This window comes from Schistocerca serialis, chromosome 6, assembly GCF_023864345.2.
Source record: "Schistocerca serialis cubense isolate TAMUIC-IGC-003099 chromosome 6, iqSchSeri2.2, whole genome shotgun sequence".
Taxonomy (NCBI): domain Eukaryota; kingdom Metazoa; phylum Arthropoda; class Insecta; order Orthoptera; family Acrididae; genus Schistocerca; species Schistocerca serialis.
Genome location: NC_064643.1, coordinates 624,218,217 through 624,245,268, shown reverse-complemented (window position 1 = coordinate 624,245,268; position 27,052 = coordinate 624,218,217). Strand labels below are relative to the sequence as shown.

General features: G+C 39.5%; 1 protein-coding gene across 1 annotated transcript in view; it reads right to left on the bottom strand.

Moving 5' to 3' along the window:
- The window catches only part of LOC126484343 (trifunctional enzyme subunit alpha, mitochondrial), a 140,206-nt gene that overhangs the window by 82,385 nt on the left and 30,769 nt on the right, over positions 1-27,052 (bottom strand). The window contains exon 4 of the mRNA XM_050107795.1: positions 1,128-1,378. Coding sequence (XP_049963752.1) covers positions 1,128-1,378 — 251 coding nt within the window. The remainder of the gene's footprint in view (positions 1-1,127; positions 1,379-27,052) is intronic.

The window sequence follows — 27,052 nt, the reverse complement described above, 5'->3', positions numbered from 1 at the left end:
CACTGCCCTGGTGTTGTGGCCATAATAGAAGCTATGTGTATGCCAGCTGGTGTGGCTTCTGGTATATTCCACCAGCTGATGAAAGTACACTCATATCAATTTAGTTACGCTCCAAATGTATATTCCTGCATGGCAGCATCCAACACCTTACACAACAAATAAAATTTGGAAATAGTTAAAGTCTCGCATGCCCCATCACTTACTTTGTAAAACTGCGATGTCAGTTCATTGTTGCAAGCAACTACAGACAACATAAACTCAGTTTCAACATGTTAATGCTTTTTCAGGTATGCATTCATTATTTTCCATACAATTTCTTTGTTTATGAATAATCTTGTCTCTACTTGATCATGTTAAGGGTAATCTTTGTTTTAGAATACCTTCAGTTTCAATAGCTACTATTTTTCGTTGCTTGTAATTAACCCAAAAATTACACAGTACTAACACTAAATTTGGGCTATTATGTATTGTCTAAATTTGAGCTTAGTCAGACTAAACAATTTTGTCAATATGACTAATCTGTGCCATTCCCATTTTAGAATGCTGAGAACAAAGCCAAAATATATTGGGTAGAGAAAAAGGAAGAAATGTAATGAAATAAAATGACCAAGGCAATACATGCTGAAAGAAATAAAACTATATAAACACTGAAGGCTGCTAAAATATTTAACAAGTCATGATTGATGTTACAAGTATTTAGCAAGACTTAAGTTTCTCCTTCAATATTAATTTCATGTAAATTGGAAGAAAATGTTGATTAGGTGCACAATTGGAAAAGAAACTAGTGCCTTACCTTCTTCACATATAACAGAAATTTTATGGATTCAGATGTGTTGACCTACATCGAATGGCTTACTAATTAACAAGAAGGAATGGTCTACAACATCTGTTTCGGAAGAGGGAGGTGGGGAGAGATTGGGTGGAATTACTTTTGCAGTTGATTATTTAACAAAAGTTGGTTAACATTCAGAAATGTGTAGGAACAGTACTGAGAGACAGATGACTAATGCACAGTTAAGTCTAGAGCAACCTTTTATCAAGCACTTTATATCAAATGCCTGATAATAACTTCCATCTTTTTAACAACAGATAAATTTAATGGCAAATTTTCAGGATCTATATCTAACCTCTCCTCTGGTTTTCCAGCTCCAGGACCAAGTGGGTCAACCAGTAAATCCACAATACCCGATTTCTTTGCCTTATCTGCTTTCACAGTCTTTCCAGTAAGTGCCATATCCAAGGCATTTGGCAACTGGGTAATCTTTGGTAATCTTTGAGTTCCACCAGCACCTGGCAAAAGGCCTAGCATGACCTCTGGAAGTCCTAAACCAGTGTTTCGGTCCTTCACCGCTATGCGATAGTGGCAAGCCATGGCAACCTGAAAGAGAAAAAATAAATAAATAAATAAAATAATAAAATTAAGATTAAACACAAGTCCTTTTACAGACACTAGGAAATGAAAATTGAAGACAATAAATTTAAATGAGTAGTAAATAGATGGGCATGATGAGCAAAAACTAAAACAAGGCGAATGCTGTCCAGGTCATTAAGTGTGATTTGGATTAATGGCTCAAGCAAATACATCAATGAGTGTGTGTCAGGGTGTGTGTGTGTGTGTGTGTGTGTGTGTGTGTGTGTGTGTGTGTGTGTGTAAGTAAAGGGAGGGGGGGGGGGGGGGGGGATGGTGTGAATATAGGTTAATACTAGTAATGTACAGTAGTGATCTACCTTCAGATGATATGATATGATCCTGCTTTACCACAATTGCATATTAACTTGCACATGTGGTTAATGTTATGTTTTGTCAGATATGTTTCTCAGCATGACAATGCAACAACAGTACAATGCATGAGACTGCCCTCAGGAAAAGCAGTCGACTGAACCAGGTACTAAAGTAATGATGGGTGTGACAACATTGGCTCACATATGCAGCAAGAAAAACACGGTAACTAAAGGTGATATACTGTACTGAATTTGTTTGGACATAAAAGTTAATAAATGACAGGTTTTTGTGGGAATATGAAAAAGTTTTTGAAGTTGCTAAAATAGAGACCACAGACAGCATCAATGGCTAACAAGGGGAGGCCGCCAATTGTGAAATTCAGATTCGATTCATGCTGCGCATAATAAAAGCTCATGGCCAGAGGTGTAATGTGGCAAAGTACCAAGATGCACTTCTCAGCCATTGTCGAGAAAATCGACAGTTAAAAAAACCGTTGTGGTGAAATACTCTCTACGATTAATACTTTTTCTACAGCATCGTGGCGCAGCGGTAAGCGCTCGGGTTCGTAATCCGAAGGTCACCGGATCGAATCTCGCGCCATGCAACTTTTTTTATTATTTGTTTTTCGTAATTCAAATGTATACACACACACACACACACACACACACACACACACACACACACACACACACGATGGAACAATTTTTCAGAATGTGAATCAGGTGTGTTTCCCAACAGAATTTAAGGAAACAATTGTTCTTGTGAAAACGCATCGTTTATCAGATGTGCTCGATGTCGTGCTGTTTTCTGCTTTCCATGTTTCTATGATAACTGTCACTCTGGTTCGTGCGATACTCCAGCTACTTCTGGTGACAAATTGTTAATTACGTGCGAGTGTATACCGAACTTGACAATAAATTGTATCCACTTGAATATTATTTGTGATATTGTGTTTTATTTTAAATATTATTTTTCCACGACAAAGACTTTCAACAACATATTATATGCATAATTGTTGCAACTGATTGCCGGAAATTATATATATATATATATATATATATATATATATATATATATATATATATTTATTGTGTGTGTGTATATATACATTTGAATTACAAAAAACAAATAATAAAAAAAAGTTACGGCGCGAGATTCGATCCAGCGACCTTCCCATTACGAATCCGAGCGCTTACCGCTGCGCCACGACGCTGCAGAATATTATTAATCTTAGAGAGTATTTCACCGCAACGGTTTCTTTTAACTGTCGATTTTCTCGACAACGGCTGAGAAGTGCATCTTGGTGCTTTGCCAAATTACACCTCTGGCCATGAGCTTTCATTATGCGCAGTATGAATCGAATCTGAACTTCACAATTGGCGGCCTCCCCTTGTAAGATGTTGAGGAACGATGAGAGACGCAAAACATGGAAGTTCATTTATCTTATGGGCTAAACAAGTGTAAAGTTATGGAATGCACGGAAATGATACATCTGGTGGCACCAATACCATGGAAACCAATGGAAAGAAACATGAGGACTCCACTGAACACTGACTTTGCGAACATTTTTAGATGCTCAGAGGCCATGCTAAAGATCTTGTACATCTTCAAAAGTAGCAAATAAATTCGTAAAAGTGTTGCAGCATGGTTCTACCTGGCAAAGCAGATGACTCTTGTGACTGACTCGGCAAAATTACATCATAAGGAAGGTGTTGCAAGAAGGCTCAGTAACTAAATGCATTGGCACAAGAACATATATTCAGTACACTGGCATTGCAGAAGTCGCTGCCCATGGCTTCTGAAAGGAGAAATTGTGACACAGTCTTGCCAGGACTGTGGCGTTGCTAATACAACAGGAAAACTAGGGCAATGATGTCGTGGTTGCTCCAACAGTCAGGCCTCACATCTTGACATGGAGGGCAGAACCGTTACCATATCAGAAATTATAGTGGGCCAGGCTAGCGTATCTGCTGCCAAATTTAGACTCTCAGTCTCAACTATCGCAGCTTCTAGTGACGAGAGGGCGTTCACAGCAGTCTTCGAGCCGAGATGAGTCAGCGAATGGATACCACCAGATGGTGTCTTTGTTAGCCACATGCCACTGCCTGTCCCGAGTGTGGATGCTGCCGACTTGGCACCTTCCTACCAGAGGGCCACCTGTTTGGTGACTGTCATCTGACGCCAGCTGATGTGGACTGAGATTCGAGCCTGGGCTGTCTAGCTTACACCACTCATATGGGCAAACACTGTCTCTGTTCACCACCCTGTACGGGTATATTGTACTGCCATCATTCACGCTAGGGCCACAGTTTGATCTCACCTGGTCCAGCACACTTAGTGCTGAGCTACAGGGGCAGGCCAGCTGCCACAGGGGCTGTGCACTGTCTGACACATGCAACTCCACTCCATTCCTGATTCAGCACAACAGCTGCTGTGCTGATGCTCACCTGAGGATCCCACATGCTCTCCCTCCGTTGGACTGTTGTCGACACCAGCAAGCTTAGCTGGCCAGGGTCAGCCTACATCAGAGAGAGCACTGGCCACCATTTTCACTTTGGAGCTTTCTAACAGGACTTTTTCAAACCAATACCGTCTCCATGACAGATCACTGTCCAACATCTGCCACTACACCACTGCAGCCACATACAGAGTGATGAATTGGAGATATCCTGAACATATCACCTACACCCATCCCAACCACTGCAAGTGGTGATAGAAGTGGTTGCTGCCACCTCTGTCGATAGCCACAACTTGCAGCATCAACATGCCATAGGTTGTCTTCTTTATTGCGTTCTGGGTACTGTAAAAAATGTATATTAATTTGCACCATTCAGTACAGGAAATGTATTGTGAGCAAGGAGTACGGCTCACTGTTTCTGTTTGTGTAATAAGTTAATGGTTATGAACGGCCGCTAAGGCAAAGAGACTAAATTACACTAGTATGATATTTGAGTGTCCTCCTTGTCATATTATTTTGCTCTCTCATTGTTTATAGTCGTTTCTGTAACTGGTAGATGACCCACCATGTCAGAAGAAGAAGAAGAAGAAGAAGAAGAAGTTGAGTAAACATTGCAGACTTTAGCAGTTCAGTTAGCTGAGTTGAGGGGGGATGGGGGGGGGGGGGGGGGAATGGATGAGTAACAGGAGGCTACAGTAGAGAACAGGCCTGCATCCAGTGTACCTACTCCTGCATATGTAAGCATAAGACAAAAAAATGGGATGAGTGGTTGACCGGATATAATTAACAACTTGTTGCTCTGGGGATAAGAAATATTAAGCATATAGAGAGACTGAGTGACTGCAGGAAGATAGAATATGTCTTAGATAAAATTTCTAGTTTGTGTGATGAATGGCAGCTAGCTCTAAATGTGGGAAAATGCAAGTTAATGCGAATGAGTAGAAAAAACAAACTTGTAATGTTTGGATACAGTGTTAGTAGTGTACTGCTTGACACAGTCATAACATTTAAATATCTACGCATAACATTGCAAAATGATAAGTGGAATGGCGTGTAAGGACTGTGGCAGGGAAGACAAATGGTAAACTTCAGTTTATTGGGAGAATTTTGTGAAAGTGTGGTTTATCTGTGAAGGAGACTGCATATAGGGCACTGGTGTGACTTCTTTTTGAATACTGCTTGACTATTTGGTAACTGTAGGTGACAGAGCAAATTGGGATATTTTTACTTCCCTCTTGTTTGGCCATCTGCCTCCTTAAAATTCATTTTTTTTTTTTTTGTCTGACTAATTACCATTAACATACATTGAGTATAATCTGCATTTTCATAAAAGAGAAGGGTTGGTCCCCAGTTTTAAAAGACATAACACCAGATCTAATTTTGTGCTTAGTTTTATGTATGTCATTAATTTCCTAATTTATTTTGGCAATTCATAGTTAGGATCTTTTGTTATAGGGTGAAATCAGTAATTGTTTCATAACTTAAATTCTATTGTTGATTTATAAACAAATATAAATTCTGTACTAATTATAAACAAGTGGAGGAACAACTAATAGTTTTCTTAATGGACCTATTTGACTCTATTCAAAAACATGTTAGCAAAGCTAGACCTTTATTAATTCCAAATTAATTACCAGTTTTGTCAAAGTATTGTTTGTGTAACTATATCTGGTAATTTCATGATTTAAACAAATAATTCAGCTTAACCCACATGATAGAAGAAACTGTTGAGAAGAACCAATGTTTCAATGCATTCAGTTAATTTAATGAGGTATGTTTTAATTGTAATTTCTGTAAATTAAACATTGAACAATGTGTAGTTTCAGTACCTATTATCGTGGTGACATGTAAGGGCCCAATTTTTGGGCTCGAGACAGTCAGCCCACAGCTGAGTTTCAGACGAGGAACCCATATTGGTTAGATAACAACAATGCGTCAATTTAACAATGGAATAATGGTAACACAATTAGGCCATGTGTTAAAACAATGACAGTGTCTGTTCAATATGTAGGGTACCATATTATTCTCCATGAACTGTGAACTGTTTGGTTAGGTTTTACTGATCATAGATGTTCAATGGTAAACTACTGTAGTAGTATGTTGACTTAAGCCTGCAAACTGTTAATGAGGCTTATCAAAATTTGCCAACAGTTAACTGGCCATATAACTGTGCATTATTGGAGGTGGGGGAGAGAGGGGGGGAGGGGCGGAGGAAGGGTCGTGAACAGTGAAAGATCTGTTAAACGCAAATATGCACCTGTAAGCTACATCATTTAAAGTAGCCAGTGTTGAACTTCCACCCCCCATTTTTCAGGCAGTATACCAACACAGCACATCGACACCAAGGACAATCAACAATGAAATAAAACAGGCGAAAATATCACATTTACAAGGTCAGACTGGAGAAGGACATCAAAGCAGTTCAGAGGCGTGCTACTTGATTTGTTACCGGTAGGTTCTAACAACACTTACGTGTTGAGGAGATGCTTCTGGAAGTGAAACGGGGTTCTCTGGAGGGAAGGCGACATTCTTTTCAAAGAACATTATTCATAAAATTTAGAGAAGCAGCATTTGAAGCTCACTGGGGAACGATTCTACTGCCACCAATATACACGGTATGTAAGGACCACAAAGATACAAGAAATTAGGGCTGATATGGAGGCATAGAGACAGTCACTTGTCCCTCACTATTTGCGCATGGAACAGGAAAGGAAATGCTAGTAATGGTACAAGGTGCCCTCTGCCACACACCGTATAGTGGCTTGTGGAGTACCGACGTAGATGTAGACTTGAGAGATTAAATAACGGTAATATTTGTGTGGAAATAAAAGGTCAGGGGAAATGAATTTAACTCGTGCTGATGTTGTTGCTGTTGTCTTCAGTCCTGAGACTGGTTTGATGAAAGCTCTCCACGCTACTCTATCCTGTGCAAGCTGCTTCATCTCCCAGTACCTACTGCAACTTACATCCTTCTGAATCTATTTAGTGTATTCATCTCTTGATCTCTCTATACGATTTTACCCTCCACACTGCCCTCCAATGCTAAATTGGTGATCCCTTGATGCCTCAGAATACGCCCTACCAACTGATTCCTTCTTCTAGTCAAGTTGTGCCACAAATTTCTCTTCTCTCCAATTCTATTCAATACTTCATTAGTTATGTTGTCTAACCATCTAATTTTCATCATTCTTCCGTAGCACAACATTTCGAAAGCTTCTATTCTCTTCATGTCTAAATTATTTATCGTCCATGTTTCACTTCCATACATGGCTACACTCCATATAAATACTTTTAGAAAAGACTTCCTGACACACAAACCTATACTCGGTGTTAACCAATTTCTCTTCTTCAAAAAGGCTTTCCTTGCCACTGCCAGTCTACATTTTATATCATCTCTACTTCGACCACCATCAGTAATTTTGCTCCCCAAATAGCAAAACTCATTTCCTAATCTAATACCCTCAGCATCACCCAATTTAATTCGACTACATTCCATTATTCTCGTATTGCTTTTGTTGATGTTCATCTTATATCCTCCTTTCAAGACACTGTCCTTTCCATTCAGCTGCTCTTCCAGGCCATTTGCTGTCTCTGACAGAATTACAATGTCATCGGCAAACCTCAAACTTTTTATTTCTTCTCCATGGATTTTAATACCTACTCCGAATTTTTCTTTTGTTTCCTTTACTGCTTGCTCAATATACAGATTGAATAATGTCAGGGAGAGGCTACAACCCTGTCTCACTCCCTTCCCAACCACTGCTTTCCATTCATGCCCCTCGACTCTTGTAACTGCCATCTGGTTTCTGTACAAATTGCAAATAGCATTTCGCTCCTTGTATTTTACCCCTGCCACCTTCAGAATTTGAAAGAGTATTCCACTCAACATTGTCAAAAGCTTTCACTAAGTCTACAAATGCTAGAAATGTAGGTTTGCCTTTCCTTAATTTATTTTCTAAGATAAGTCGTAGGGTCAGTATTGCCTCACGTGTTCCAACATTTCTACAGAATCCAAACTGATCGTCCCCGAGGTTGGCTTCTACCAGTTTTTCCATTCATCTGTAAAGAACTTGCGTTAGTATTTTGCCGCTGTGAATTATTAAACTGATAGTTCGGTAATTTTCACATCTGTCAACACCTGCATTCTTTGGGATTGGAATTATTATATTCTTCTTGAAGTCTGGGGGTATTTCACCTGTCTCATACATCTTGCTCACCAGACAGAGTTTTGTCAGGGCTGGCTCTCCCAAGGCTGTCAGTAGTTCTAATGGAATGTTGTCTACTCCCGGGGCCTACTTTCGACTTAGGTCTTTCAGTGCTCTGTCAAACTGTTCCCGCAGTATCACATCTCCCATTTCATCTTCATCTACATCCTCTTCCATTTCCATAATATTGTCCTCAAGTACATCACCCTTGTATAGACCCTCTATATACTCCTTCCACCTTTCTGCTTTCCCTTCTTTGCTTAGAACTGGGTTTCCATCTGAGCTCTTGATGTTCATGCAAGTGGTTCTCTTACCTCCAAAGGTCTCTTTAATTTTCCTGTAGGCAGTATCTATCTTACCCCTAGTGAGATAATCCTCTACATTCTTACATTTGTCCTCTAGCCATCCCTGCTTGGCCATTTTGCACTTCCTGTCGATCTCATTTTTGAGACACTTGTATTTCTTTTTGCCTGCTTCATTTACTGCATTTTTATATTTTCTCCTTTCATCAAATAAATTCAATATTTCTTCTGTTACCCACGGATTTCTACTAGCCCTCATCTTTTTACCTACTTGATCCTCTGCTACCTTCACTATTTCGTCTCTCAAAGCTACCCATTCTTCTTCTACCGTATTTCTTTCCCCCATTCCTGCCATTTGTTCCCTTACGCTCTCCCTGAAACTCTGTACAACCTCTGGTTTAGTCAGTTTATCCAGGTCCCATCTCCTTAAATTCCCACCTTTTTGCAGTTTCTTCAGTTTTAATCTACAGTTCATAACCAATCGATTGTGGTCAGAGTCCATATCTGCCCCTGGAAATGTCTTACAATTTAAAACCTGGTTCCTGAATTTCAGTCTTACCATTATATAATCTGAGACCTTCCAGTATCTCCAGGCTTCTTCCATGTATACAGCCTTCTTTCATGATTCTTGAACCAAGTGTTAGCTATGATTAAGCTATGCTCTGTGCAAAATTCTACCAGGCGGCTTCCTCTTTCATTCCTTACTCCCATTCCATATTCAGCTACTACGTTTACTTCTCTCCCTTTTCCTACTATTGAGTTCCACGTCACCCATGACTATGAATTTTCGTTTCCCTTCACTATCTGAATAATTTGTTTTATCTCATCATACATCTCATCAATCTCTTTGTCATCTGCGGAGCTAGTTAGCATATAAACTTGTACTACTGTAGAAGTGGTGAGCTTTGTAGTAGCTTACCCGCATTCATATTTTCCTATTCATTATTAAACCTACTCCTGCATTACCCCTATTTGATTTTGTATTTATAACCCTGTATTCACCTGCCAGAAGTCTTGTTCCTCCTGCCACCGAACTTCACTAATTCCCAATACATCTAACTTTAACCTATCCATTTCCATTTTTAAATTTTTTAACCTACCTGCCCGATTAAGGGATCTGACATTCCACACTCCCATCCATAGAACGCCAGTTTTCTTTCTCCTGAAACAACGTCCTCCTGAAAAGTCCCCACCCAGAGATCTGAGTGGTGGACTATTTTACCTCCGCAATATTTTACCCAAGAGGACGCCATCATCATTTAACCATACAGTAAAGCTGCATGCCCTCGGGGAAAAATTACGGCTGTAGTTACCCCTTGCTTTCAGCCGTTCGCAGTGCCAGCATAACAAGGCCAGATCAGTCAATCATCTAGACTGTTGCCCCTGCAACTACTGAAAAGGCTGCTGCCCCTCTTCAGGAACCACACGTTTGTCTGGCCTCTCAACAGATATCCCTCCACTGCAGTTGCACCTACAGTACGGCTATCTGTATAACTGAGGCATGCAAGCCTCCCCACCAACACCAACAACAAGGTCCATAGTTCATGGGGATGAAAGTGGTAATGTTAGGGAAGTTATGTAGGATTATCAGCGTCCAATTTGGAGTCTAAATCAGCCTTAGTACCAGACAAAGTAAGTGTGTGCTGGAATATGTGAATAACAACATAGGTGATTTTGATTTATATGCAGTAGTATCTACCTCACTGAGAGATAATGGGTGTTGTATACAGGCTGTGGAGCCTGGTCCAAATGCGACCCTGGATGAGCACATACAGGGAAGCACATGTGCCAATGGTTTTTGTGTCCTGCAGAGTGTAACTGTACACAGGAATTTTGTTGTACATTCCGCAAAGAATTCACAGGAATCTACTGCTGTTAATTACAGTAAAACCTTGTTTTCACATTCCTGCGTTTCACATTTTCCTGCATTTTACATCAATTTTTGACAGCCCCAAAAGAAGTCCTATTCTCTCAATACAATGCTTTCCCGTCATTAATGATTCTACGTTACAACATTTTGCCCTTTTTTTAACTTTATCACTACTTTTAACAATGATTTTCAAACAGATTCCAGCAACAAAAATGCATCAAATTTCTGCTCAGTCAGCCTTGGAAGAAAGCAGAAAATGCAGACCATAAGCATAGTTGTTGGTCATGTAACATAACGTTAGTGTGGTAATCAAGATTTTCATTGTCGGCATGACAGGTGTTTGGAAGGGTGGCAAAGTACGCCATGTACCTTAATAATGATAATCTGATGAGAGTGACTAGTAGCAACATTCCTTCTGCACACCGTGTTGTATTACAACAGCTTTACTTTCATTTCACAGTCATTTATACAAATACCCACTGCTTTTCAAGATGGTGGTTACTTCTGCGTGAAATACACTAATCCATATTAGGCACACAGCTTTTGGTTGGTATGACCTGATACCAGATGTAAACATTCCTCCACAAGATGCTCCATAACATGGTGACAGTTTGTGTCTTTCTCACCCAGAATGTCCCTGAACAGTGTGACCTCCTTGGCAGCAACAACTTTTGGATTTGATGGCAATTTTTTTCTGTTTATGAATACTGCCAACTTAATTGTTTCAATCAATATTGTGTTACAAGTTCTATTTACCATAATTTGATAATGATCACAATATAAAGAGAATGACAGTACAAGTAATTTATGTTTGCTTTTTGTGTTTCCTATGCTTTCCTGTGTATATTTTCCTCCATTTGACACTTTGTTAGGTCAGTCCATTGAAAAGTGTGAAATGGGGGTTTTGCTATATGCTGTAGATAATGAAATGGTACAGTAACATTTATTTTTGAAAGACGCAGATTTGTCGTCACCTTTGATGGCACCACTCCCTCAGAAGGTGGAAGGCTAAATACTTTCAGGAATTGGGGCTTGAGGATCAGGAGGATCATGAAGTTGATGGATGACATATATACTAAGTGTGAGAGAGAACATTGCCTGAAAACTGATATTTTGCAGCAAACTGTGTGACTCAGTGGGACATTGTTACAGCTCAGGGAGACTGCTGCCAATGATGCACTGTCACAAGACTCTCCTGTGTGAAGGATGAACCAACTAAACTGTGTACAATGCCATCAAGATTCAATGACATTAAGTAGTCTGTACAGTCAAATAAGTATGGCACTGGGAGTAGCATCCAATCTGTAATTAGCTCTGAAGTAAAGGAAATATGTAGCACAGTTGATTAACATTTGTGTGTGGAAGTACCATGTACGGTTTATGGATGAGAATAGTTTTAGAGATGTATTTTCTAGAAAAACTTAAGGTGAAGTTTTGTTCCGAAGATAAAGTTCTGAATGTTGTGCCTAAGCATTGAGTTAAGAAGCCACTGAATAAACAAGGAGAAATGCTGAGTATGAAACACAACTGGATAGTGTTTACTAACAAATCTATCACAGTTGCAGTAGATATGTTTGGTGACTAGTTTTGAACCAACTGGTTCATTCTCATACCTGACCTACTGAGGCTGCTCTGAAAGTGCCTGAGTAACAACAAACGTCAAAATGGCTATACATGCTACACAAAGTAACTACAGCTGACAGCTGCGACCAGCATGTACTCGCCTAGCAAGTTGGAACCAAACTACTTGTTAAATGGGCACATGTTGATTGTGCAGGCATCCATGATTACTTTTTATACCATGTATTGCCAGTGTGATGTTTGTTTTAATATCAGGCACTTTCAGAGCAGCTTCAGTGGGTGAGGCTTGAGAATGAACCATTTGGTTCAAAACTGGGCACCAGACATATGTATTGCAACTGTGATATTTGTTAAGAAATGTTTCATGAAATATTGTAAAAAGTTGCTGGTTCTGTATCAAAAAAGGTTAAAACTGAAAAAGCGATTGAGTATGTTGATTTGCTGTGGGGAAAAAAGTGAAGAGAACTTACTAAGAAGAGTGTTTTGCAATACTATTTTATTAGTTTGTTAAATGGTGATTCAATGGAGTGATGTCTATGTGCGGGAAACGAGAAAGTTCAGTGGGCAAATAGCAAATCAAGGTGGATGCATCACTGTTGAGCGCACACGACAGTACGCACAGCAATACTGTGACGAATGACACAGCAAAGTCACTACAATGAGCATCTTAATTTCCGATACCATCATGCTTCCCAACTCTGCTTTGCATAATCTGTATCTATTTTAAGCAGAAAACCACCTGATCACTTGAGCTCCCAGTGTATCACTTGCCAGCAGACTGGGTTAAATATTAAGAAATAGTAATTAATTTAATAAGCTGTTAATTTATGTTGTGGTTCACTGCTGGATTAGAATAAAGAGAATTGGAGTAACTTGCATGTTAAATCATGAAAAGCATTGTTAATTTTCCAGAAATTTAAACAGACAATTATCTGACAGACTGGCTCTCCCAAAGGGGATAAGAGGGTTGTGCCACAAATCTACCTTAGTAACTAGGTACCATGGCACAAGGACATCTATTCAGCAGTCTGATGCTGCCAAAGTCATGGTCCAGGTATTCTGAAAGGAGAAATTGCAACACTATTACAGTATTGCCAGGACTGCATAGTTGCTGATGACAGGAAAACTGGAGCAATGTCACAATTGGTCACCAGTCAGGCCTCACACTTTGAACTGGAGAGCAACATTGTTACCATTTCAGAAACTATAGTGGACCAGGCTAGTACACATACTGCCAAAACTAGAGAGACGGTCTCAGTCATTACCAGCTGCTCGTCAAGAGGAGAGGTGCACACCAATCTTTGAGCTGAGACGAGTCAACAATCTGCCATTGCCAGACAACATCTTCACCAGCTGCTTGTACTCAGTCTTAATGCTGCTGACTTGGTGCCTCCCACCAGAGCCCACCATCTGGATGATTTATCTGCTGCCAGCTGCCTTTCTACTGGACCGATGTTCAAGCCTGCCTGGATCATCTACTTATCTATTCAGCCATTTGCCCAGCTGTCATCACTCAAATGAGTGAACATAGTCACTGTACAGGCATGTGCCACAGCTGCTTGCCTTTGCCCTATGTGGGCACACAACATTGCAATTATCCATTCTGGAGGCTGTCATTTGATCTCGCCTGGCCAGTACACTTCTTGCTGGGTGATGGGGACAAGCCAGCTGCTGCAGGTGCCGTGCACACTCTTGTCCTGATTTAGTCACTGTGCTGACGGCATCCCCTTGCCTGGTGCCCCCATTGTCTGAGGGAAGATGTCACACATTGTTCTTTCGCTGGGCCACTGCGTACACTAGCACACTTTGCCAAACGAGCCTGGTCTACGTCACGGTCAGCACTGACCACCTTCACAGTACCATGTTCACAACTGTATCTTATGAAGTAAAGGGGTTTTTCTAAGCAATACTGTTTCTATGATCATTCACCACTCAACATCTGCCATCACAGTAGTGCAGTCACAACCCAGGGTGGTGAATTGCAGACATCCCAACCTACCATAGACAGCCTCACAACCCACCTCAGCATTCACCCTGGCCGCTGTTAAAGTGAAGGTACACTCTGCTAATAAATGTCTGAAAATGAAGCTAAGACAGGAATTATAATAATAATAATAATAATAATAATAATAATAATAATAATAATAATAACTGTGCCAGATGATATGTTAATGAAGATTTTATAAATTTACCAGTATGAGGGTGAAATTTGCTCAGATACAAATAAAATGATTCAAGATTATTCTTAACATAAATAAAAAGGAAATGAATTTTGATCTGTGAAAGAAGACGGAAGATAAAACAATTTTTGAGTAATGTGGGGAGCAAGCAGATTAGGGTATGAATAACTACATGTATTATGTAACATTAAATATAGAGAAAGGAGTCTGAAGGACACTGCCACCAATAGCAATAATACCAGAAAGAACGAGATAGACAAAAAACATAAGACAAAATAGTGGCTTGGTCAGGACAGACGACATTGTTCTGATCATAGCAAGTAACAATAGCTTATTACAGTAATTTGTAGAAGATTTTCTGCAAGAAAGAAAAACTTCAGCAAACACCTAAGAAAAATGAAGTGAAACTGCATAACAATTGTGGCCAAACTCAACATAAACAAAATGGGAAACAAAGTTCACAGACTTGAATATTTAAAAAGTAGAATGTAAGTAATATGCTAGAAATATATGATGTAGGCTTTTTGTTTGTGATGACAATCTGTGTAATGCTGCTTTTATATGACACTACAACCGGATTCTTGAATGATGACTGTTCACACAGGTCAAGGTATAGGCAAAGGATTGCAGTTTTGTCAGTTCCAAGTGACAATTGCAGTATGCACATACATAAGTTTAGCAGTTGAAGAAAGCATGTATCCTGCAAATTGCGTCTCTGCTTGCTTACGCAGAATTTGGTGCTTACCACCAGTCACCTGTGACAACTCACAACAAATGGAAAAATTCACTAAACAAAACTCTACGATCACATTTAATGCTCGCATTGGCTGCAATATTTACAGCAAAATGCTCAGAACGCAACTGAATGCTCATTGGATGTCAGAATGCGTGACATACACTATGTGATCAAAAGTATTCAGACACCTGGCTGAAAATGACTTACAAGTTGTGGCACCCTCCATCAGTAATGCTGGAATTCAATATGGCATTGGCCCTCCCTTGGCCTTGATGACAGCTTCCACTCTTGCAGGAATACATTCAATCAGGTGCTGGAAGGTTCCTTGGGGAATGGCAGCTCATTCTTCATGGAGTGCTGCACTGAGGAGAGGCATCGAGGTCATTCTGTGAGGCCTCACATGAAGTTGGCGTTCCAAAACATCCCAAAGGTGTTCTGTAGGATTCAGGTCAGGACTCTGTGCAGGCCAGTCCATTACAGGGATGTTACTGTCATGTAATTACTCTAGCAAAGGCCGTACATTATGAACAGGTGATTAATTGTGCTGAAAGATGCAATCACCATCCCCAAATTTCTCTTCAACAGTGGAAAGTAAGAAGGTGCTTACAACATCATTGCAGGCATGTGCTGTGATAGTGCCTTGCAAAACAACAAGGGGTGCAAGACCCCTCCATGAAACACACGACCACAGCATAACACCACTGCCTCCGAATTTTACTGTTGGCACTACACATGCTGGCAGCTGACATTCACTGGGAATTTGCCAAACCCACACCCTGCCAATGGATCGCCACATTTTATACCGTGATTTGTCACTCAACACGATGTTTTTCCACTGTTCAATCGTCCAATGTTTACACTCCTTACACCCAGCGAGATGTCATTTGGTATTTACCGGTGTGATGTGTGGCTTATGAGCAGGCGCCCAACCATGAAATTCAAGTTTTCTCACCTCCTGCCTGACTGTCATAGTACTTGCAGAGGATCCTGATGCAGTCTGGAATTCCTGTGTGATGGTCTGGATTGATGTCTGCCTATTATACATTACGACTCTCTTCAACTGTCAGCAGTCTGTCAGTCAACAGACGAGGTTGGCCTGTACGCTTTTGTGCTGTACATGTCCCTTCACATTTCCACTTCACTATCACATCAGAAACAGTGAACCTAGGGATGTTTAGAAGTGTGGAAATGTTGCATACAGATGTATGATAGAAGTGACACCCAATCACCTGACCACATTCGAAGTCCATGAGTTCCGTGGAGCACCTCATTCTGCTCTCTCACGATGTCTAATGACTACTGAAGTCACTGGTATGGAGTACTTGGCAGTAGGTGGCAGCACTATGCACCTAATATGAAAAACTTATTTTTTTTGGAGTGTCTGAATATTTTTGATCACTTGGTGTAGGTATGCACAACAAGCCAAAACAACTGTGTATCATTTCTGACTCCTACTGTAACAGTACAAAATAATGTAAGGTAAATATAGCAGTGTAATTACTTTTAAGTATAGTAGGTCTAATTTTCAACAAAGCATAAATTTCAGACATATACTAGATCCTGGGTTTACTATGTAATCCATGTCACAGCCTTTACCTTACATAATGTCAGCCACTATTTTGTGTTTATCGGATTATCACTTGTGTCGAAAATCTTATCACAAGATCATACCTTTTCTCGAACTGAGTATCTCTTTTCCATCAAAACTTAGCATTACCCTACTTCTAGTATTCTGCACCAACACCCAGCTTAAAGAATACAAAATCAATTGGCGTCTGAACAAAATGGATAAATCAGCTACTGCAGATCATGCAATGTGATTAGGAAACCACTAAATTCCATTTTCCAATATCACAGTTTTATCAAGATCCAATCATTACTATGCTAGGAAGTACACGTAGGCCAAAGAAAACACTAAAATAACACTAAAATAATTAACAGAAAAAAAGCAGAAATTATATAAGTTGTGAGCCTAAGTAAACAGCACCAAATCTTTTGCAGGACAAGCTTCAAACATGGGTCAGATGACTGATACACGGCACCAGACGGATGACATCATGACTCAACCACTGCAGGATTGTAAATATTCTATACTAGTCTGAGTTCAAAAATAGATTAATGAAGTCTTGATAGCTTCTGTGGAGGTCTCCAGTATTAGGATAGTAAGATGTTAGGTGCAGAAACATGCCTTAAAATGGAGCATTAATTAAAATCATCACAGATCTTTAGTTTGTTTATCTGCTACTGCCATTGATTTTCAGTTCTTAGTTATGTACTAAACATCATTCTAAATACAGAAAGGTGACATCTTGTCCCTTCTTCCCCATTAAGCACAATAAAGATTCTCTGGTGGGCAAGTACCTTGATACCATTCAAATTTTTAACATTAAGCATTAATTATTCTGGATGGATGGAGACACACACACACACACACACACACACACACACACACACACACACACACACACACACACACACAGAGAGAGAGAGAGAGAGAGAGAGAGAGAGAGAGAGAGAGAGAGGTGATGGTGGGGGGGGGGGGGGGGGGGGCACACACATTAATTCTAAAGGTTTGTCTGCAAGCTTATCAAAACATCTTCCTTTTTTATGTGCCTGTATATTGCTCAGCAAATTGTCAATATCCAGCATTTTGATAGCTTCTCTTGCACACAATGAATCACTAACATGCCTTTCTTTCATGTAGCATTTTTTCTAAGAAAAGAGCAGCTGTTTTACCTTTGGAGGGCCACTTTGTTGTATTTGCAACATGCAACAGCTCTGTCTCAAGATTGTATGAAATCTAAATCTCTGTATCAAATGGCTCTGAGCACTATGGGACTTAACTGCCGAGGTCATCAGTCCCCTAGAGCTTAGAACTACTTAAACCTAACTAACCTAAGGACATCACACACATCCATGCCCGAGGCAGGATTCAAACCTGCGACCGTAGCGGTCACGCGGTTCCAGACTGTAGCGCCTAGAAGCGCTCGGCCACTCCTAAATCTGTGTATCCTTTGAGGTATAAGGAACATATTGTTCCCACACAATTCAAGTAACGGTTGTTCACTAGCTCTTTTCGGCACTGTACTGTAGGCAGATTTCCCATCTTTTCTCTTGGGAACAATGGGAATGTTGTACGATTTTAGTTATGTTTTCCTGGCAGGAGAATACGAACTATAAATAAAGGGAGGTAATAGGAAACCTTTCTCAACAAATGCTACATGACAGAAGACAAGTCCAATACATTGATTCACAGAAGCTTCTTCAGACACTGTGCCAAACAGACATTTCCTGCTAGTTTCTTGCCTTTGTTGATCACGTCTTCTGGTCAGTTGTCCCACCAACAATGTACTCAATTTCATATTGATGCTTGAATTTTGAACACTGCCATGTTTTACAGGTCTCTTTCTGAAGAAACAGTATTTGTGTTTACTGCTATGCACACACTTGGTTGAGAACAATATTTCCTAACAATCTGATTGTCCAATGTAATTTCTCCTGATTTTGCTCTCCCACAGCTAAAAGTCATGACCCAGTCCTGTGTTATAAATTAGTCTGGGGATTGTTTTGTCATTTTTCACACATAAATAATGCCAAGATTCTGGATAATTTAGGGATATTTGTTTTAAGAGAGTTTCAGTTACACAATATGAGCTGTTAACTTATGCCTGCACAGACTTCAAAGGCACAACTGAGTGTAAGATTCCTAATGGCAAAATCATGATACAGACAAGCTCATCTGCATCTTTCAGTTTCCAAGTACTCTTTGATGCTTTAGATTTTCACTTTTGGAACTGACTCTCAAGAGTCACTTAATTTGTTGTCTTTAGAAGCCCACAAAATTAACATTATAAATTTTTAGACCTTGAGTGTTCATTTATGTAAAGTATAAGAAGTGTATTACAGAAACTTACTAAGTATTGGTTTAGCAGATGTCAGTATCTTTTTCACATGCCTCATACTTTGACACTGTTTTAAAATACACCAATGAATGGTTAATTGTAGGGTGAGATCAGATGATTCACAGACAACACCACCACCACCACCACCACCACCACCACCACCACCTATTGCACATACAAATGTAACATAACAGAAATTTATTACACATGTTTGCCTTTTAACTTCAGTCTTGGGCATATTCAGTTCTGGCTGTTGGATCTGTTTCTTCCAGGGTCACTAAGGTCCTGTCTTCCACCTTGTTCAAGTACAACCTCTTGGACATCTACTCTGTTACAGAGATTGCCCTTCTGCTCATAGAATGTGTCCTGCCCATTATAGCTTTCTCCTTGCAATCACTTTGACAATATGAGCATTCTCAAAACAACGATCTTCATTATGTCTTCTTTCCTATCTTGCAGTTTCTGCATTGTATACATGGCCATATATTTTCCTTAAAATCTTCCTCTCAACAACACCATAAATAATTCTTAGCTCTTGAATATGTTCAAAAAGCTCCTTGTGATAGACAGAAATAAATTTATAGTGGCCGTTTTCCTTTCTATGAAACTGTTGTTATTAAAAACAACATATTCTTAGACACTGCAGCATAGCTTAGCATTTTAAATAAAGGTCTTAAATATAACACCAAAACTCCTCAATATAATACTACTGTTGCTGTTGCAACTTGCTTGGATACCGCTAAGTTCAACAGGTAGGAACAAGCGAGACCAGTCGCAAGGTTAATGAGCTGATCACAAAAGAAACGAACTACAGCAGTCACAGAAAGAAAAAGAAAAATAGTTCTCTTTCTACACTGAAGCGCATTAATAAGACAATTGAAGAAGAAAACGCTTTCATCATAAAATCAGATGAAAGCAATTCTTCTGTAATCTTGTATAGAAATGACAATGTAAATAAAACAGCGCAATTCTTTTCTGACAATATTCACACCATTATCAAGGCCACCCAAAACTTCACTAAAGCACTTAAAGTGGCCTTTGATTCCAGTAATTCTTTTTTCCCTCCCAAAGACTGTGCTAGATTACTAAGCACAATCCCAACACAACTACTTTATATTCCTGTACATGAAACAATCCACATTACTGAAGACAATTTCACTAAATGAAATGGATGAATGGATTCAAATGAAATTAAAGAATTTTGCAGTAAAGGAAGACATGAAGGACATCAAATCACTTAGATTTCACTGAATTGCTTCCATGCTAAACTAAATTTACATATGACATAGGAAATCAACATAATGAAATTAGTTTTCTGGGCACGAAACTGCATTTAGTTGACGGTAAAATTAACTTTGATATTTAAAGGAAAACAATCACAACAAGTGACATCATTCGCGCCTCTTCTTGTTACCCCTTTAAGCACAAATTTGTGTTCTTTCACACTATGATCGTCCATATTATTAAGGCGCCCCTAATCTCTTCTGCTATTACTACTGAACTTAATAAACTAAAGTATACAGTGGTCAAAAACAAATGACTTGAGCCTTGCATGAAATATTTATAAATATAAAACCAACAAGAACATACATTTGTCAGCAATCAATAAAAATGGTCTTACTGTTAAACACACTACTATCCCGTTTCTAGGGGACATTTCATATTGTATAGCTGCTTTGTTTAAAAAATATAACACTGTGACTCTTACCACCAATAATGTCACCAAGTTTCTCTTTATACACAAGCTGAAAATTTCTCAAATCTGGGGTATGTAAAATATAACATAATGTATGTCCGAGTTTTACATAGCACAGACATTCAGGGCATTTAAAGACCTGCTTTCATGAGCACTTGCTCAATGAAGACTGTGGAAATTCATATAAATCAGCTTTTGACGAACATCTCAAAATCCCCCTCCAGCCTTGCTTAACATGGAAATTTTGCATACGATTGAGAAGTGCTACAAAATGAACCTTTTAGAAGAATTTGAAATATATAGACAGTCTCAGCCAAGTTTCCAAAAGTGCTCCTCTGTAAGCAATGATCTATTAAATACAGTTATGCCAAAGGAAGGGGTGTCACTATACTGGTCAGTTTTATAGCTCATTTGCTAATTTAATCAGTATGAATAATGTGGAAATATACACAGTGTGTCCCAGTTCCATTAGGACTGCTTGTCTGAAATTCCGAACTGCAATGCCATCTCATGGTGAGCTGCAGAATTTTGATCCTTGAAGTTACAACAGCAGCAGAGTAGAAGGCCAAAGTGTTAGCGTTGTGCCAGCAGGTGTCCTGGCAGTGAATGAATCAGCATGTGTCTGACACTCGTTGGAAAACTGTGATGGAGTAGCAAGGCAACAAGTTGTGTATTGAGTACTGTGTTTGTGCGCAAGAATTCATCAAATTTTACCCAGATACCATGAGACATTTTCCACATTGCTCCTCCACAATAATGCCTCAGCCCACGAATCGATGATTTTGTGAGAGTTTTTGCCCAGCAAATGGGTCACGCTCCTGGATCACCCATCATATTCATATTCACCAGATTTGACCCCAACTGAGATCCGATTGTCCCCCAAATTGAGGCAATGAAAGTACACCATTACAACACAATTAAGGACATCTAAAATGATTGTATTCCAGCACTAAATGCAGTTCCAAGAAAGGATTACAGCGACTGTTTCTCAACACTTTCAACACAATTTCAGCTGCATACTGATTCAGCGGAAGACTATTTTGAATGAATACAGTTATTTTGTGAAGACAATCCATTACTTATTTTTCATAGTCACATTCCTAACAGCACTGGGACACATTGTATAATGCAACATTACTTGCCAAAAGGTAGAACTGAGAGATTTGGGGTGATGTGAAATGATGACATAGCCATCTCTAGAACATGCTTAAGAGGGGAAATTTCTCCCAAGATACAGGCTGTACTCTTTCTTTCTGTTCCATCACCTGCAAGGCTGAATGAGTTCCCTTCAAGACAATACAGTTTGTGAAAGAAAAGTGTGAAGATTTAAGGCTTAAAATTCCAAAGATGTGGTTGTTAGGACACAAAATAAGCTTGGATAGCTCAAAGACGGAGAAAGAAAACTGAGCACAACTTTAAAAATGAACCACATGGTGTTCACCTTCTTTGATTTTGAGAAATCTTGGGAAAAAATAATTTAGGGTGGCTGCACAGAGATTTGAGAAGCAACATTCCTAAATATGAGTATATACTCCTTGGTTTGTGACACTTCCAATCTGTGACAGTCTCCTTCAATCCAAGGACTTAATTCAACTTCTAAGAAACACAGCTTCTTAAACTGCTGGTTAGTTGCTCTTGGGGAGGGGACCAAACAGCAAGGTAATCGGTCCCATCGGATTAGGAAAGGATGGGGAAAGTAGTCAGCTGCACCCTTCCAAAGAAACCATCCTGGCATTTGCCTGAAGTGATTTAGGGAAATCATGTAAAACCTAAATCAGGATGGCTGGACGTGGGTCTGAACAATCGTCTTCCTGGATGCAAGTCTACTGCGCTAACCACTGTGCCACCTTGCTTGGTGGCTTGGAGACTGTGTCTATGGCTGGGGTGAGGACTTTCAGGAATCTCCACAATGGAAAATAATGTATTTATTTGACTAAGACCAGGCAGGCATAAGATATTATATTAAGAAGACCAACAGTTACAGATCTAGCGAAGTTACACTCCTGTAGACTAGAGTACTAAATGGGAAACTATTGCACTTCACAGCTGGCCATCTAACAAGAATGTCAATGACAAAAAGCAGTTTAAGCAGTGATTTACTTTGAAGTGCTGTTTTACTTGGAATACGCATGCACATTAACAAATGGCCTTAAACTTACCAGTTTTAAAAAAAAATAAAACACCCTTGCTGTTGCACTGTACTATGCAGTAAAATGAGCTACACTTGTGGTAGCACATATCACTTTGATAAAGTGATCTTGTAGATTAAAACTAAAGAAACTGCAAAAAGGTGGGAATTTGAGGAGGTGGGACCTGGATAAACTGACTAAACCACAAGTTGTACAGAGGGATGAAATAGTGAAGGCAGCAGATGATCATGTAGGTAAAAAGATGAGGGCTAATAGAAGTCCTTGGGTAACAGAAGAGATACTGAATTTAATTGATGAAAGGAGGAAATATAAAAATGCAGTAAATGAAGCAGGCAAAAAGGAATACAAACGTCTCAAAAATGAGATCGACAGGAAGTGCAAAATGGCTAAGCAGGGATGGCTAGAGGACAAGTGTAAGGATGTAGAGGCTTCTCTCACTAGGTGTAAGATAGATACTGCCTATAGGAAAATTAAAGAGACCTTTGGAGAAAAGAGAGCCACTTGTATGAATATCAAGAGCTCAGATGGAAACCCAGTTCTAAGCAAAGAAGGGTAAGCAGAAAGGTGAAAGGAGTATATAGAGGGTCTATACAAGGGTGATGTTCTTGAGGACAATATTATGGAAATGGAAGAGGAGGTAGATGAAGATGAAATGGGAGATATGATACTGCGGGAAGAGTTTGACAGAGCACTGGAAGACCTAAGTTGAAACAACACCCCAGGAGTAGACAACATTCCACTAGAACTACTGACAGCCTTGGGAGAGCCAGCCCTGACAAAACTCTACCATCCGGTAAGCAAGAGGTATGAGACAGGGGAAATACTCTCAGACTTCAAGAACATAATAATTCCAATCCCAAAGAAAACAGAGGTTGACAGATGTGAAAATTACCGAACTATCAGTTTAATAAGCCATGGCTACAAAATACTAACACGAATTCTTTACAGATGAATGGAAAAACTTGTAGAAGCCGACCTCGAGGAAGATCAGTTTGAGTTCTGTAGAAATGTTGGAACACGTGAGGCAATACTGATCCTATGACTTATCTTAGAAAATAGATTAAGGAAAGGCAAACCTACGTTTCTAGTATTTGTAGACTTAGAGAAAACTTTTGACAATGTTGAGTGGAATACTCTCTTTCAAATTCCGAAGGTGGCAGGGGTAAAATACAAGGAGCGAAATGCTATTTACAATTTGTACAGAAACCAGATGGCAGTTACAAGAGTCGAGGAGCATGAAAGGGAAGCAGTGGTTGGGAAGGGAGTGAGACTCGGGTTGTAGCCTCTCCCCGATGTTATTCAACCTTTATATTGAGCAAGCAGTAAAGGAAACAAAACAAAAATTCGAAGTAGCAATTAAAATCCATGGAGAAGAAACAAAAAGTTTGAGGTTCGCCGATGACATTGTAATTCTGTCAGAGACAGCAAAGGAGCTGGAAGAGCAGCTGAATGGAAAGGACAGTGTCTTTAAAGGAGGATATAAGATGAACATCAACCAAAAGCAAAACGAGAATAATTGAATGTAGTTGAATTAAATCGGGTGATGCTGAGGGAATTAGATTATGAAATGAGACACTTAAAGTAGTAAAGGAGCTTTGCTATTTGGGGAGCAAAATAACTGATGATGGTCGAAGTAGAGAGGATATAAAATGTAGGCTGGTAATGGTAAGGAAATCATTTCTGAAGAAGAGAAATTTGATAACATCTGAGTATTGATTTAAGTGTCAGGAAGTCTTTTCTGAAAGTATTTGTATGGAGTGTAGCCATGTATGGAAGTGAAACGTGGACAATAAATAGTTTAGACAAAAAGAGAATAGAAGCTTTCGAAATGTGGTGCTACCGAAAAATGCTGATGATTAGATGGGTAGATCACATAACAAATGAGGAGGTATTGAATACAATTGGGGAGAAGAGAAATACGTGGCACAACTTGACAAGAAGGAGAGATCGGTTGGTAGGACATATTCTGAGGCATCAAGGGATCACCAATTTAGTATTGGCGGACAGTGCGGAGGGTAAAAATCGAAGAGGGAGACCAGGAGATGAATACACTAAACAGATTCAGAAGGATGTAGATTGTAGTAGGTACTGGGAGATGAAGTTTGCACAGGATAGAGTAGCATGGAGAGCCGCATCAAACCAGTCTTTGGACTGAAGACCACAACAATAAGAAAGTGATGCTTTGCCCACACACTACCTAGAGGACAAAGAGTAAAGAGCATACTGTGACAATGCTGCTGATGTCATCAAAAATGAAGACGAGGAGTTATCTGTAAAATCTGGGAGCATTCTGTAGTTGTATCTCAAGCTGTCAGTTTGATATTTACAATGAAACTGAGTGATAACTGTGATGTTTCCTTGGGAAAATTTTTAACATGTAAAGTAATTGTATTTGAGAGTACAAATTCACCTCAAAATAATTTTTACCTTTTTTGGAGGTGATTCCTTTGTTAAGAAGACTGCCCTTGAGCAGAGAGATCTATCAGCTGACTTCAGTCTAAAAATTGTACACCTGTAACACCAATTACTACACAAAGTTTTCCACGACTGGTCTCACCACCTCCCACTACACTGTCACAATCTTTGCCAGTCTCTCCTTTCCATACCTACTGTGATGCGGGTCATGCCTAATGAAGCCCAACCTATCCACTGACTCAACTGGCAGCAATGCAATGTCAGTCATGTCCTCTGTGCCCTCAAGCCCCATGTTAATATGTCTGACAGAATTTTCACAATAATGGAAATTCCTGGATGGAGCAATATGTAAAACAAGTGAAAGGCAACCACTCACAATAGTGGACTGATTCGTGAGACACAGAAACACACAACAGAGAACATAACAAAATAACAAAACAAGCTTTCGAGCACTAGCTCTTTTTCTAGTGAAACTACCTATTCACACATGCAGCTAAAGAGACACCAAAACACTAACAGCAGTATCAAGATGAGGTCAAATCATGATGATAAGACAGGTGCGTAGATGCACATTTGTGCCACCAGTTCAGCCGTCTAATTTCCAAATTGTTATTTTATTAGGCTACCAGTTTCAGAGATTTATTGTGACATTTTCAATATGAAATAGATAACAAAAAGGGGGTGGTGCAAGTCTTATATAAGGTGGCAATATGTAATAACATAACAATACCAAACTATAAACGAAGTTACAGCAAAGGTGCAGATAAATTGAGGAATACCAGGTGTACCGGTATGAAATGAGCGTTTTTTGAGAAAATGAAACACTAATTTTGGATTTAAAAGTAAAAACATTTTATTCGAAGTACTGACCATTGCTTTCTATACATTTTGACCACCTTTCTGGCAATTTGTGGACACCATGCCAATAGAAATGTTCGTCTTTTGAAGCAAACCAATCAGACACCCAATTTTCGACTTCTTCGTAGGAATCGAAGTGTTCCTCAGCCAATGCATGTCCCATTGATGAAAACAAATGGTAGTCGGAAGGGGCCAAGTCTGGTGAATACGGTGGGTGGGGTAGCAGCTTCCAGCCAAGTGTTTCGATTGTATACTGAACCAGTTTTACTCTGTGTGCAGGTGCATTGTCGTGCAAAAAAATTACTTTGCCATGTCTTCTGGCCCATTCTGTCTTTTTTCAATCAATGCATAGTTCAAATTGATCATCTGTTGTCTGTAGCGATTAGTATTCACAGTTTCACTGGGTTTCAGAAGCTCATGATACACTACACCTTTCCGATCCCACCAAACACAAAGCATTGTCTTCTTGCCGAATCGATCTGGTTTTGCAGTCGATGTTGATGGTTGTCCCTGATTAACCCATGATTTTTCCCATTTAGGATTCTTAAAATAAATTCATTTTTCATCACCAGTAACAATTTGATGCAAAATTGATTTTCTTTCATGTCTTCGAAGCAAAATTTGACAAATGGTTTTTCGGTTTTCCATCTGTCTTTCATTCAATTCATGTAGCACCCATTTTCCACACTTTTGGATCTTTCCCATAGCTTTCAAACGGTCATAAATTGTTTGTTGTGCAACATTTAGCATTGCTGCCATTTGCTTCTGACTCAAAGTATCATCTTCATCCAATACTGCTTGCAATTCGGCATCTTCGAAATTTTTTGGTGGTCTTCCACGTTCTTCATTTCTTACATCAAAATCATTATTTCTGAACCATTGAAACCATCTTTTGCATGTTGCTTCTGATAGAGCATGATCACCATATGCCTTGACAAGCATTCAATGCGACTCTGCAGCACTTTTTTTCAAATTA